The 16,042-nt window shown below is 41.8% G+C and overlaps 1 protein-coding gene across 16 annotated transcripts in view; it reads left to right on the top strand.

Moving 5' to 3' along the window:
* Positions 1-9,654, top strand: part of atp8a2 (ATPase phospholipid transporting 8A2) — a 65,696-nt gene extending 56,042 nt beyond the window's left edge. For 9 of the 16 annotated variants that reach the window (XM_053611467.1, XM_053611470.1, XM_053611466.1 and 6 more), the window contains 5 exons: positions 1,996-2,103; positions 5,660-5,748; positions 5,872-5,976; positions 9,207-9,298; positions 9,379-9,654. In XM_053611467.1, coding sequence (XP_053467442.1) covers positions 1,996-2,103; positions 5,660-5,748; positions 5,872-5,976; positions 9,207-9,298; positions 9,379-9,473 — 489 coding nt within the window. In that variant the 3' untranslated portion in view covers positions 9,474-9,654. The other 7 variants (XR_008384461.1, XR_008384460.1, XR_008384459.1 and 4 more) reach the window with 7 other exon arrangements.
* The last annotated feature ends 6,388 nt before the right edge of the window (positions 9,655-16,042 follow it).

Raw genomic sequence — 16,042 nt, 5'->3', positions numbered from 1 at the left:
TAATAATAATAATAATAATAATGGTAATATGTACACTATTTTATTTATATATATAAAATATACATTTTAAGTATATATATATATAATAGGAATAGAAAATAATAATAATAATAATAGTAATAATAGTAATAATAATGGTAATTTGTACACTATGAACACCTCAATGTATGTACAGTGAATAAGAATATGAATATATACAGATAAGTAACACCTGGTTTTATATACAGAAAAGTGACAAACGGAATATTGTACAGTTTACAGTAGAGGATGAGCAACAAAGAGTAATAAATGAATAAATGTTCATATTGCAGAATGTAAATTATCAACGTAATCCAGCGCCATCCAGTGATGTTCATGTACTCAGCTGCATATGGCAAATGATATATTCTTTCTTATAGAGCATGTTTGATTAGTTTATTACTTGTTAATTAATACATTAACTAACACGCATGTACTTAAGGTGGTCGTTATTCACGTACGAATTCATAAGACTCATGTCGTAGTTAAGGTTAGCTCTTTATTAGTTTGTGATTAGTACATGCCTTAACTCATCATTAGTTCATAGATAAGTCAGTATTAATTCAAGTATTAGTGCAGGATTATTCATGTACTGTTATTGTAAAGTGTAACAGTAATTAGTACGGACAATGTTATAGATTTCACCCAGTTCTCTGTCTGTATTTTAATTGATCTAAAGCTAATGCTGCTAATTATAAACGAATTTAACAGTAGAGAAGGGTCATGAGCGGCCGTGTTGATTTCACGTCACTCCGTAAACAGGGAAGGAACTGGTAGAAGAAGTGGAGAAATCTATCCCAAGCTGCTGAATTGAAATTTCACATCGAGGGGGTGTTTTCTGTAGTTTAAATAAAAAAAATTAGGCAGGAAATGACAAGTTCACCTTGAACGCAGCATTGGTTCCTGTCGATGCAGACCACATTTACAGTAACAGGAACTGGAACATTTTTGTACTGTACCATTGACCAATGGAAAACATTCTCATTTTCTGGTGCCAGAATGAAGAAAGTCCACTTAGTGCAGTTGTCATTTTTTGTGCATGTATGTAGAGTCTACAGTCATTCTGTTGTATTTTATAGACGTGTAGTGCATATGAAGCTATTGAAAGTTCTCCTGTGTATATAATTTTTGTTGACAAGAAAACAATACAGAGTAAATAAAAAAGCATGAATGTATGGACAATGATACAATTGCGATAAAATTAAGGAATGATTTTATGTCGCACTTTGTACATTGTTTTCTGCTCGGTTTTATAGTTTCATGGACAGTATGATGTGTACATACGAAGAATGAATGAAATATGTACCGGAATGTTTGACTTAAACATTGTTAAACACGTTTTCAGAGCGCTGCTCTGTCAGCCGTAGTGAGACGCCTTCAAATGAAGTCGGTATGAAGTATGGGTGTGTTGTGTGTAATGGGTCAGGATTTCGAATGCGCCATGAGGTCATTATGACACACAGTGAGCTTTACGGGAAACTTATTTTCCGTCCGTGTTTAAATGTCTGCCTGTCTACGAGCCCAGAAAATGTGTCAGGAATGTGCCACGTCTTTAGATAGATGGTGATTACATTACGCTACACCCATATACTCTGCCTCCATGTTCTCATTTACACACTCTACATTCGTGTGTGTTTGTGTGTGTGTGTGTGTGTGTGTGTGGATTTGGATGGGGTGGTGTCGACATGGCTTGTCCGGTCAGCTGTCCACACAGCCAAGCCCTTTTAATGTAGCAGACTCCCTGAAGAATTCACACAGGGTCTCGTTACACAGAGAGAGAGAGAGAGAGAGAGAGAGAGAGAGACAAGCAGGTGGGCGGGCGGGTGTACAGGTGGGCAGTGGGGTGGCCCCTGTCTGGATTAGGTCTATATTCAGAAAGTCTGAGAATGACCATGACCATCTTTTTCATTCTCCTTCTTTTCCTCCTCTTCATCTCTCTCTCTCTCTCTCTCTCTCTCTCTCTCTCTCTCTCTGCAGTTCTCTCACCTGGCCGTTTGGGGCAGCATGGTGCTCTGGATGCTCTTCTTTGCTGTTTATTCCTTTATCTGGCCTCACATTCCCATTGCCCCGGACATGCTGGGCCAGGCAAGTACACACACACATACACACACACACACACACACACACACACACACACACACACACACAAACACAAAATCATTTTCCACACACACTAGCACACAGCTAATGATGACACCCAGTAGTTGCGGTTTCATCACTCGAACCTTCTCAGGAACTCAGGAAATTAGACTACTTTAGGCCTGATACTACCACAGGGAACCTTTTAGGTATCTCAGGCATGATCTCAGTGCAGGAACTATTTCAGAAACCAAGCAAATTTTTCAGAATCTTGGGAACTTCAAGGGTGTTGTCCTAACAGGAACCTTTTTTTAGGTACTCAGGAACTTCAAGTGTATTCTCAATGCAGGAACTATTTCAGAAACCTAGGGACATTTTTCAGAATGTCAGGAACTTCAGGCATGTTGTCCCTACAGGAACCTTTTTTTAGGTACTCAGGAACTTTAGGTGTGTTCTCAGTGCAGGAACCATTTCAGGAACGCAGAAAGGGTTTTTTTTTCCAGAAACTCAAGAAATTCAGGTGTGTTTTCAATACAGGAACCTTTTTAGGTCCACATGCACTTTTCAAGGTACTGAGGAACTTCAAATGTGTTTTTTCACTACAGGAACCACTTTTAAGGTACTCTGTACCTTATTTTTCCAGGAACTTCAGGTGTGTTCTCAGGAACACACAAAGTTTTTCAGAATCTCAGAAACTTCTGGGTTTTCACTGCAGGAACTTGAGTTTCAGAAACTCCCTTTTTAGGTAGTCCGTAACGTTTTTTCAGGAAGCTCAGGCATGTTCCCATTACATGAAGCGCAGGTTTTTATGAGCTTAGCAAGTCATTTATGTTTGGACTTCAAGAACCTTTTCAGGAGCCCAGAATCTTTTGTTCCAAGAACTAAGGAATCATCAGGGCTAATTTTAGTTTCCAGGGAACATTTTTACTTTTACAGCTGCCCCTATGAGGGCCAAAAGCTACATTATAGTTAATATTATGTTCACACAACAGCAACAAAAAACCCAAAACAACATAAATTCAGTCGTTGAACGTCGTTTGTGTGTGTAATATTGATGCCATTTTGCTGCCTGATTTGGGCTGATATTAATATTCATATGAATATTTATAAATATTCATCAATGTTTAGAATCTCCACTGATGTGAGCTAATATGACAGGATTTCTGAGGGATTTCCCTATCATATAAATGTTCTCAATCTAAACTGCTCATGCTAGCCAGCTGGACAGTGTGCGCTAACCTGACAGGATTTCTTTGGAGTTTTTCTTCTTTTTTTTTTTTTTTTTTTTTTTTTTTTTTTACAGTCATACTATTACATGCTTCTAATCTTTACTGCTAATAGTAGCCAACTGTGTAAAATGAGTTGACCTGACAGGTTTTTTAAGTCACATGAACAGATTTTCCTGAACTTTACTGCTAACACTAGCGAGCTAGCTGAGATCAGTTAACATGCGCTGGTCATTTTAGCCAAGTGCTCTGAGAAAGCGGTACATCTTTATGTTTAATCATTTTAAAAAATAAATATCGTAAATAGACTCACTCCGAAATGTGTAAATGGTGTGTTTGAGTTCAAATATGAGTTCAAAAGACATGTCCATCTTTTCCCACATAAAGACACGCCTACCAGACAGACTGTCCTCCCTGGCAGTGCTCTCTGGGTGTTCTGTGTCAGCATGGCTGGAGCCCAGGGGTCGATTTATGACCGTCCAGCCAGGTGTAGAGACCCCGCACCTGCCGCGTGGTCACCCGAGCCCCCGGCTTTACTGACGCCTCCGGAGGCGCCGTCTCAATCTGCCTGCTTTAAACTAGTGGACTGAAGTGTTTGGAATTGCGGGACGTCCAAAATGCTGTCTGGTTTTTCTTGTGCTGTATGTGCAGTGTGTCTGAGTGTGCGTACGTGTGTGTGTGTGTGTGTGGGGGGGGGGGGGTATGTACTGTATAAATATATGCATGTATTTATACAGTATGTGTTAAGACAGGGTTAAATTAGGACCCTCAGTCTGTGGCGTTATAGGGGATTGTGTTCTCCAAAGGCCCTCGGCCCATTAATTTAATTTATGTCAAAATTCGGGAATGTGCTCAAGTAACCCTGCAGCTGCTCTTTCTCAAAATGAGGGAGCTGAAAGAAACGGGGATATGCTTTTTTTTTCTCTTAAATGTCCCTGTTCATCTCTTTATCCTTCCACTCATTTCCTTTCCCTTATACGTCTGTTTCTTCCATCACTTCCATCCAGCAATGATATCGCTCCATCTTATATTGCGTGTGTGTGTGGAAGCATACACGGCATTTGCCGGAGACCTGTTTTCATTAGGAGACGGGCTGCTCAGGCCTGCGTGCAGCTGTCACAGGAAATGCCTCCTCATGGTTTTCAGGGCTGAAAAGTGTCCAGTTCATCACAAGTATTAGCTTAGGAGGAAACTTAAGTTATGAGTCTGCACACACGCGGTTCATCAGATACCTGCAGATCAGTCCGAGATTAACAGCTAGTTCTTCCTGAAGTCATGAGAAATCTCACGATCTAGATCCCTGTTTTCCAGACAAGTCTTTTTTTTTTTGTCCTCTAGCGGGTCATGTGACTTACACAGCAAATCAGTATGTATTATAATTTTAGCCTAATTCTTACACGCTCGTTTGTTAGTGTTTTTACTGTAGGAATTATGCGACGATTAGCTTGGTGTTAACATGACATTAAAAAAAAAACAGACGCTCTGGCAGACATTAGCATGGTGGAAAATAATATCTGTTCTTTAAGTGAATGAACTGGCTACACTAATGGGACAAAAACTAAACTACACTCCAATAATAGGAGACATGAAGTGCCATTTCAGAGTCAGCATAAAAAATGATGGGCTTGTTAATGTGACTTATACAAGAGTCCCACACACATATATACATCTCAACATGGCAACCCTGTCAGAGTTTAGCTTACAGTTAACGCTAAATACATTTACAGCTTAAATAAAGTCGTGCAAAGTTATTGTTTTTTGTAATTTTCCAACACATCTGAGGTAAATGTTGACATTCCAGATAGTTTTGTCATGTTTTCGTTGTCATTATGTGTGTACATTGTTCTTATCAAAGACCTCACATCTATATGATGGCTAATGCGCCTTTTTTTTTTACATGAATATAAATAGAAATACTGCTACATTGTGAGATCTTTAAACCATTTATACAAAATGGACCGCAGACTTTTTTTTTTTAATTCTTAATTTGCTTATTAAAAGCATTTTTTCTGAAAGTGTTGTACTTTTTTTTTTTTTTTACAGTACAGACATATCACATGTATGATTTCTCATCATTAAGCCCAACAGTGTGAGGGGGAGGGGGATAAAGAGGACAGACAGGACAGGGGGAGAGACAGAGAAAGAGAGAGAGAAAGAGAGAGGCAGAGCCGGAGACAGCGTCTGATGGGATGATTACCTCCCCACACACACACTACAGAGGTCAGAGGTCACCGTGTCCAGCTGCAGCTGTGTAGATGACCAGACAGGGAGGTTTCCTGATTATGGTTGTGATGTTGTTCTAATATCATTTTTGTGTTTGGGGGGGTTCTCTGCAGGCCGGCAGAGTCATGCAGTGCTGGAGCTTCTGGCTGGGGTTGATAGTGGTGCCGGCTGCGTGCCTGCTCAAAGACGTGGCGTGGAACGCGTGAGTAACTCACAGACACGGTTTACTGTACACATTCTGGTAGTGAACATACACATTACACAAGATCAAGTGCCATCGATTTCTGATTGTATTGTGTGTGTGTGTGTGTGTGTGTGTGTGCAGAGGGAGGCGCACACTAAAGAAGACTCTCCTGGAGGAAGTGCAGGAGTTGGAGGCGCGGGCTGTCGATCCTGGCGCGGCCGTCCTCAGAGATGCCAGTGGTCGCAGGTGTGTGTCCCGACCCAAACGCCAAACATTCCGATTCACCACATCAATTCAGTATAGATTTCACTTTCATTGTTGAGTCAGAGTGAGGTGTGTGCGTGCATGTGTGTATGTGAGTGTGTGTCAATCAAGCACACTCATTAGAATATTAGGCCACGCCTACACACTTCTCAGATCAGGATCACACTCATTGGTCTCATGTTTCCAGGGACTTTAATTATTGTCTGCTTTGTTTCTTTGTTAAAGCCCCACCCATGCGTTGTTTATTCGTGGTTAATGTTTTTGCTCTAATGGTGTTTAACCCCACATTGACGGTCCACAGGCCCAAGGCTGCAGTGCCGTAGGTTTGCAGCACGCCTAGAGCCGGACGTCCGCAGGTAGAGCTCACCTGCCTGCGTGTGCTTCATTACACACATACAGAGTGAACTCTACCTCCTCATGCTCATCCTCATTCTTTTGTCCTCTCCCTTCTGTTCCTCTGTCTCATCTGACATGTATGTTTTCTGTTTTTCTATATTTGTTCACACTGTGCGTCGCCAGACGGCTCTGAGCTGGTCAGGTTTGTGTGGCTGTAAGAATCGGGTGTGTGTAACTTAGGAAATGTAACTGTGTGTGTGTGTGTGTGTGTGTGTAGGAAATGTATGTGTTTTATTATTAGGGCTGTCAAATTTGTTTCAAAATTTGCATTCAAATTTTAATGAATATAATAAGTGAGGGTATAATTGTACAATTTTTGTGTATCACATAAACCACAGAAAGTGAAATAATGTCGCTTTTTTAATATCTGAAATATAAAAGGAGTATATATTTCCCACCCACCACCATCTGGGGAGATTGAAGGATAACACATGCTCCATCCAAGACACATGAAGCCAGCATTTATTTCTGCTCATTCGTAGTCACAGGGCCTTCTGGGGAAAGCGTTATCAACCCTCTTCCACATACATGAGCTCAAAGACACCCATGATTGGCAAGTGTTGCTGTGATTGATTGGGGCATAGTCTCCCATACTCCTTCCTACCCAGAAACCACGACCAGTTTAGCTCCTTTGGCTCCCGGCCATGTAAATATTCTGAAAAGCTGTGAAATTGGTTTCGACAGCTGTAATATTTATTCTGTATGTTTATGAAATAGAGGTGTGTTGAATTTTCCTACATATTTAGCTCACGCAGTTCAAGCCTGTAGATCTTGATTTACCTCAGACTTTGGCAGTACAATTTATAGCTGGTTGTAGACTTTTTTTTGGGGATGTTTAGGCCTATGGTTTGTGGCTGCGGAGTTGACAGAACTGACTTCTAATGAGGACAGTAGTTGGCTCGACGCCTCGGTTCAGCGTTCTGCTCCGTTTCTCCTGTGCAAGCTAATTAAGCTCATTTAATACAGTAAACATGCAACATGGGCCTGAGTTGTGCTGAGAGTTCAAGAGTTGCTCCGTATTTAAACCTGTTTGTTGGGTTGTGGTTTCGACTCAGGAAAAGCTTGTGTTAAAAGTTCAGACTCGGTTGCTCTGTTGACCAAGGAGTCTGGGAGTAATTTCATACGCAAAAGGATGTGCTGAAACAAAGCTTCGCATTCTGTTATGAAAAATGGACTCGGACAGAGTTCGGCTTTCCAGCAAAACCTCTGCGCCTTTCCGTTTATTTATTTCTTTATTTATCTCTCCATCGCTCGCCTCATCTGACCGGTCTGTTTAGCAGATGGCATTTTCTTTGGCAGACCGTCCTGCCACGGTTACGGTTGCCGACCGCTTTCATGACGAGGCCAAACATATCGAGGCATCCTTCCAGCACTGGTACTGCATGTTTCTCCACCCCCTCCCCTCCCCAAGTTCCTCTACCGTACGCCATGCCTCTCAGCTGTAACCTTGAGCAGCTTTGGCCATCTTCCATTACGGCTGGGATTTACATCATTCCCCACTGTTTATGGATGGGATCGCTTTCATCTGATTTATAGGGAGACATTGTGGTATCATCACAGGGATCAACACTCGGAGTCATCACTCTATCTTTTTATCGTCTGTTTATCATGGAATGGGCCGAGCGCCCTTGGGTTCCACTTCATTCAGAAATGGAGTTCGGGGCAAATCAGACGTCTCCATTTTGAAGGTATAAATTTGGGCAAAACGTCGTTGTTATACTGATTGATTTTTATTTTTTTTACGTTTTAACAAAGAAGAACAGATGGTAATGACAGGTTGTAATACAATTTCAAGACAGTGCTAAGCAGATGTTTCAGAATGACTGGATATGCTGTCTTCCAGTCAGAAAACTGCTCCATAGGTCTGTCCCATTCTGAAGGCAGCTGTTCTCCAATCTTCTTATTTTGTCCAGACTTGATGGAACTACAGTATAGCGTGTGTCCGTGTCACTGTAGAAAACTTTTTCATTCCATTCATTAGACCAGAATTCTACAAAAATGATGATAAACAGACGTTAGATCTATCGTCAGGAGATTGCGAGTTCGAATCCCAATGGTGCCAGGCGTCCCGTGGCCGGAAGTTGGCCGTGCTCTCTAGGTGGGAGGGGCATACTCAATGCCACACTCCCCTGCCAATCAGAGTGACACTAGCAGATAGCGCTTTCCTCCAAGTGTGTTACGTTGATGCAGCATGAACAGCAGTTTGAAAAGATGCGGAGGTTAGCTTCACGTGTCCGTGTCTGTTTTTTCAGCAAGACTAACTGAAAAGTGCGCTAAAAGTGATGCCATATGAGGGCACTGAAGTCTGATGTCAAGTCTGCCCAGAGTCAAGGTTTATATTCGGGTAAAAATCCTGCCCAAGGAGGCTGGTACTTTTCAAGGTAGCAGCCCGAGTATGAGTGTGTAAATATAGGGTGGTAAATTCTGATCAGCCAAATATCCAAAAAGTATTTACACTGTGTTAGCCTGTGACCTTGAGGATTTTTTTCTTTGAGGATTGGTGGTCAAATCTGTCAGTCATTCCTGTGTGCCCTGTGGTTTAAACTTTAACCTGTCGGTCACCTTGGCCTGCTTTTATAGATGCTGGTTAACGCTAATCCTGGGTTAAACGTCACGGTCTGTCAGAAGTTTAATCTGCGTCCTTAAAAGCAGTTCTTAGACTTTTCCTTGCTGTGTTTTGATCTCTGAGTGTGAACCCTTCCTTGATTAGCATATCAGTGAGCCATTCTGCGTTCTGATAGATGATTAACTTCTCCCTCTCTCTGTCTCTCTCTCGCTCTCTTTCTCTCTCTCTTTTTCTCTCTGTCTCTGTCCAGTCTGAACGAGCGCGCCCATCTGCTGACTCGGGTGTTCAGGAAGACACCGTCCAGCGTGGGGCGCTCCAGCTCCGTTCAGCAGACCGTCTCACGTGAGTGTCACACGGAGAAATTTGTGATTATGAAGTGTCAAGTGGAGAAAATGTAATTTTGTTGTTGTTGTTCTCTGCAGATGGCTATGCATTCTCCCAGGAAGAGCACGGGGTTGTGTCCCAATCCGAGGTAGTGCGTTCTTACGACACGACCCGCCAGCGGCCCAGTCTGTAGCTACGTCAGTAACAAGATGATCAGTAACCAAGGCAGCAGCTGAGACTTTTTTTAAGGGACATTTCCATCCCACCTGAGCCTGCTGTGGCCTTACTGAAGTACCCGCACTGACGTGGACTTGGCCTGCACCACGCCGGGCCTCGCTACACACTTACCAAGCCTTTTCAGACAAGACTTAACTGTGGGAACGTGGGTGGGGCAGTGATGGGGGGTGGGGGGTGGGTGGGGGGGTTAATCTCACAAAGAAAATGGCCAGTCAGAAACGTGCCATGCTGTGAAGGACGGGAATGAGGAGCCAATCAGCATCCAGACTTGATGCATGGAAACCAGAGACACTGGTGATTCTGTCTGTATCTATCACACTGCGGTACACAGCTCTGTGGATGTTGTCATGCATGTGCGTATACAAACACGTGTATGTGTGTTTAGTGTGAGTGTGTATGTCCTCTTGTTTCTGTGTGTGTGTGTGTGTGTGTGTGTGTGTGTGTGTGTGTGTGTGATTTCTGTTTCTTTGAGTTTGGACTTCGTCTTGTCCGTCATCATCCGTGCAATGCAGGGGGAGCTCTCAAAAATAAACGTCAAACATAAACATACACTCTGAGGAATTCCTTTTCTTGGTGCAGAACCGTGTGTGTGTGTGTGTGTGTGTGTGTGGCAAATGTCTTTTCTACTCAGATGTTAAGGTAAAATGTTGAAATGCTGATCAGTCAGGGCGAGGAGGCGTCTCTAGAATTCGCAAGCCAGTTCGTAAAGCTACTAGCATCGTTTTGGGGCGTAGCTTTTGGAGTGGGTTGGGACTTGTTGGCTTAAAGTTCTCCTTCGAGCTTCTAGTCACTGTGGTAAACATATTCAGCAGAGACTAAAATGAAAAAAAAAAGCAGGAGAACAAGGAGACTGGGACATTTTTGTTGCTCCAGGTTTCATCCTCCCATCATCTGCCTTTTTTCTTCTTTTTATTTGCTAACACAACTTGATTAGATATAAGCTAAATCTGCTCATCATTTTAGGTTGATACAGCTTGTTATTTGGATTAGATCCCTAGGTAATGCTAGCTGTCTTAACAGGCTAGCTAAATACCAAAGTTTTAATGTCGCTAATTACGTGAACAGTGCGTAGCTAACGCTAGCTTGAGTATAAAGTAGTTAGCAGATGTAGCGAGTTTTGTTTTGCTTGGTCTCCTAACAGAACAACGATCATTCAACTCCTCTATGAAACTTACAGATGCAGAGCCATAGCCCAGCTTGACCTACACCTACACACACACACACACACACACACACACACACACACAGAGAATACTCCCTCCACCCTCCATCACAGCCTCTTTGCCAAAGAATACAGAGATGGCACTGAGGCAGAACATTCACGCAGTGTGGGGCTCCCCAAACACACTCAACTCCTCCACACACACACACACACACACACACACACTTTCCTCTTCTCCACCTCTTTCAGGATCATCACCCTCCTCGTTTCTTCGTCCCCTTGTTCTTTCCTGTCTCTCTCTCTCTCTCTCTCTCTCTCTCTCTCTCTGGCTTCAGGGGTTGTGTCTGGCTTTGTAGCGCTTCCGCTCTGCCTGTTTTCTGCCGAATAAACCTTGTCTTTGTTATTCCTTTTCTTCTTCCTGTGCCCTGAACTATTTGCTTCCTGTGACACTACACGAGATGCGATTTTCTCAATTTTATGCAAATTTACTTACGAGAATGATTGGATTTTGGGAATTGGTTGCCAGGGCCACTAGTTTCTCGTCTCAGGGATTTGTGTTCGGTCCCGACGGACCTCACTTCTCGACGAGACTTTGCTCAAATTAAAGTAAAACACGAGAACCTGCACATTTCCGGTGCAGTTAAAGCAAACATCAGCTAGCTAAGTAAAAATGTTGTTTTGTTTAAAAAATGTCTTACGTTTAAAAGTTCTTCCCCATAACTAGCTATGTCTAGCTAAACATTATTTATTTGTAAACAGTTCTGTATAAAGCTACAGTTTGTGTTGCGTACGTGTTTCTATCCCTGTAATAATTGTAAAAATTCCTACTCCTTAACACCTTACACGTTTCCATTAAAACGTTTCGCAATCATAAAACAAATTTCAGTAACGAAAAGTCGGCAAAATGCGGAAACGTCAACGGATACGTGTCCATCATGTGAAATCCTGAAGATAGCGTGAATATCCTGCTTTATTCTGGTCAGGTCACATTGACATTTGATGTGTTTTCGTTAACAAAAAGAAAACTTTTGTTACGTCATCTGCCCAAAAAGTGCACAAATTTCCTTTTCCTAAAGAAAATGTTTATATTTAGATATACTTCAGTGTTGCGCTGAAACATGTGACGTGTCCTCGAAACGAAAAACAGAAACGTTTCCACCTCAGCTTAACGCAGACGTTTTTTGTCGCTATATTTAAGCGTGTATTTTGGGCTTTTTATATTCGCATTTTAAAAACATTTGCTGGATGGAAAACTCAATACAGAGAAAGCTAAGGCTTATCTGTGTTTCACTTGAACTTTACATCACCTCAAAGTCTTTTCCTTTAAAGAAACGTCTATTCAAAATATATCAGCAAGAGTAGCATTGCTAGAATTTCTTAGCGTAAATCTGAAAAAGTTGGACGATACGTGAACGCACGCTACACGAGCTGCATTTGCATCGCTAGATAAACTGGGGGCGACGTTAATGACTTTATAATATGAACGCAGGATTATTTTAATGGAGTCTCAGTTTATTCAAATACAAGAAGTCCATGGGGGTGGAGTCGGACCTGATCCAGCTTTTCCTACGCGTGTTGTTCTGTGTTGTACAAAGTTGTGTGGGTTAGGGGTTAAGGGTTAGGGTTAAGCTTATAGGAAGGACTTGGATCAGATCCAGCTCCACGCTTGAATGAATATACTGGTGAAATCAGTGTGAGCTGGTGAGGTTTTAGATCCTGTATCTTAATCATATAAGCCTGTGCTTGATTGTTACATTATTATCTGTTGGTCTGATTCATCGTTCACGCCTCTGACATGCTAGTTTTTCGAAGAACATGACATCAGACATCAGATTACGGACAGGAAAGAGGTGATATGACTGACGCATTTGGATCACGTGTAGCTTTTAAGCTTGTTGTAAGCTCTGCTTTGAATTTGCACGTTGTCCAAAGAATACACTGTACATCTGTGTGCTGAGAAGGTGTGTGTGTGTGTGTTTGTGTGTGTGTGTGTGGAGCATGAAATTAAGAGTGTAGACCACCCAGTTGACCTCAAGTACTTAGTTAAATTTTGAGGGTCTCAACATGTGTTCTTGAGTTATAATGATCGTGCTGATAGAAATTAATCTAAGTATGAATGCTCAGATGGAATGTGTGTATGTGTGTGTGTAAAACCATGTCCCTTTGTCCTGTCCCCATTGGCTCAGTGCTGGGAAGCCCACGCCCAGCCTCTGGATCTGACCCAGCTCCGTTCTGCTCCAGCACCTCCAAAATGGGGAATCCATTCCTCCTCTGATCCGTTCCACCTCAGCAGGGGCCACACAGATCCATTTCAGCTCCATCCAAGGTCTCCTCAAACGTCCTCTCTTCTTTCCTCCCACTCCCGGGATAACTTTGGAGCATGCCAAAAATATACACCCTCCACTTTCCAGAAACAGAGCACTATTATTATTATTATTATTATTATTATTATTATTATTATTATGGTTTCTGATATCATGCTTTACAGTTCATGTGTGTGAGAGAGTAGATGCCTAAATGCGTTTTACTTGAATTTTAACACCCTCCAGGGTTTTTTCTATACCCCTGGGTTTTGATTTCATTTCTGCGGAGGCGGTAACGGTGCCTGCTTTTCAGTACAGAGCAGGCTAATATTTATTTCATTATTATTGTTACTCTTGGAATCACAAATCATAAAACTAGTAGAGTTTTTTTAAAACCAGAGAAAATTTCAATTGATTTAGCTAATTATCCTTTTATAGTCCAGCTATAGGGAGTTAAAATTACTAGCTAAACTTGTGTGTCCCATAAAGTCTTTAGTACAGACATTGAAAAGGCACAGTGACAATAAAAACAGTACAAACTTGTCAAGAATATCAACATTTCCCTCAGATGTGACGGCAGATTACTAAGAACAGACCCACTACAGCTACTATTACACTAATTCCAATTAGCATCAAATTAACTTCGCATTTTGTTTGCTTGCTGTTTTCTGAATACTTTTGAATTGAAGTCGAGTGAACAGTGACAAGGTGTGTTAGCTCGCTGTGGGGGGGTCTTGCTCCTACGAAGAAACTGCAGCGGATAAAGGCCTAAAGTTTTCTTAAGTAGCTGATAGATATAATCAAATACGACAGACAACAGCATTAACAACACAGGGTGGGCCAGTGAGCAAAGTGGACAGGCCTAAGCCCATTACCAACAATGAATCCATATGGAGAGGGAATATACTGTATATACAGACACACTGACAACTGATCTGAAGTCAGCTTGAGGCTGTTCGGTTTTATATAGCTAGAGCCGTAACTTATACACACTTCTACAGCTGGAAGTGGAGGACATGTCTCTGACAGAGCGAGTCAAAAACAACTCACAGTCACCCACCATATTTACATACACTCTGCCATATTTATTATCATTAACACATTTCAAATGAAAAGGAAACAGCTCTCACAGAGAGAGTCAGGAAGACATTCAGTTCAAAATAAACACTTTTTTACTTGCACGCGTTATTGATCGCAGCATGGACATGGAATGGTTCTTTGACTGTCCATGAACTCTTCTGTAGTGAAGGTTAGAGACGTGTTTTCCAGCCCAATTTGTTTTTTCTTCTGTGGGAACATGTGGAGTGTCTGGTCCTCATCTAACAACAGTTCAGTTCATACTAACGTGGGATCAGCTGTTTAACCAAAATCAGGTACTGGGTCAATTAACTCTGTTAAGCTTATGCTGCTAATCAAGTCTCTCTAAGCTAGGTTTCCATAGCTCTCTATGATATTTCTAAGCTGGTAGTCCATGTGGAAGGAGGTGCTTAGGTACGGTGCACTAAAATCGTTTTTACTCCAAACTCACATATAATGAAATTTAAGTGCAGTTGCTGAATTTCACCAACGGAGATGTTTTATGTAACCCGTTTTTGTTGACCTTTTTAGGATTTCTTCAGTCAGTGGTGTCAGGTTAATCCCTAATTTTGTGTAATTTGTCCTTTCAAGAATGGGACTAGTTTTTCCAAGGAAAGAATTTGTGGTTATACAGTACTGATGTAGTTGTACATTTTTTGAAAAGAAAAATCTTTACTAACAGAATTCGACAACTGCCCATAAGACTTCTATTATGTCCAGACAACGTGGTTCGTTCTCGTTCTCGTCTCACTTCAGGGAGTTGAAATTCTCATCTGTGGAAATCATATATGCTACAGATATGGTAGATGGAGATTGGGCTGAAAAGTGCTGGAGTATTCCTTTAGTACAGGCAATGATTCTGTGTACAACTCTGGTGGCGGTTTTTGGCAGAACGTCTAGCTTCGACTCCAAGAATCCTGCTCCAAATGAAATACGCTAGACCCTTTTGGTGCTGCTCCAAGGCACCTTATGCTAACAGACCGGGAGAGAAAAGTGGCACACACACACACACCTCTTTCACAAGGGCAACCAGTGAAGGGGTAACGGTTGGCAGAGAGTTTTACTGCATAATAAAGTCGGCTGCCTTCTGAAGACCTCCGATCTCAGCTACATTGAGGCACAGAGTGAATCAAACCATTTCACATGCACACACATATACACACACCTTTCTTTGATATGTATATACAATTTTTTTTTTTTATAGTATGTATCCTGGAACAGGGACAGAGCATTTAGTGTGTTTTCCACAGAGTGAGCACTTGGGCACGTGAGAATGTGTGTGTGTTTTCCGTTTAGAGAATTGACCAGGGGGGTGGAACGTCACAGTCTGTGTCTCGTGCTCACTTCATTAGAGTTTAAGCGTCCAACAGGGAGCCTGGGCTGCTTTTCACATCACGCCACCTGTGATTCCCATTATACACTACATATACTCCGTACATTCACACACATACTATTACATACACTCACACCTCCTAGGGAACATGTGGAGACTACATGAACACACTCTGCATGTCAATGCACACACACACACACGCATGCTACATTGACTATGACGCAAGCATTCACAGGCTCACACATTCACAGTTATGGCACACACTCATTTCAGAGGTGACATCATGTTTGATGTGTGAAGACCATCTGGCAGCCATATTGGTTCTTCCTATAAAATTAACAATTAAAATTAATCTTGTGAATTTGTGCTGTTCAACATATAAAACGTGCTGTTCCAGTGAGTAAAGTCATAAAAATATTGTCGCTAGGTCACTGGAAGCTAGCTGAAACCTGCAGGCTAACGCGTTAACTAGAATTTACCTGTTAAGTTTTTAGTACAGACCTGGGAAATGCACAGCGACAACGAAAATAACGCAAACTTCTCAAGAATGGCAACATTTACCTCAGATGTGTTGGCAAATTACAAAAACAAAGACTCCCTACAGCTAATATTAAACTATTTCAAATTAGCATCAACCTTGATAAACTTGA

This window comes from Ictalurus furcatus, chromosome 23, assembly GCF_023375685.1.
Source record: "Ictalurus furcatus strain D&B chromosome 23, Billie_1.0, whole genome shotgun sequence".
NCBI classification, from domain to species: Eukaryota; Metazoa; Chordata; class Actinopteri; order Siluriformes; family Ictaluridae; genus Ictalurus; species Ictalurus furcatus.
Note: the sequence above shows the minus strand (reverse complement) of the source record. Positions and strands in the feature narration are given on the sequence as shown.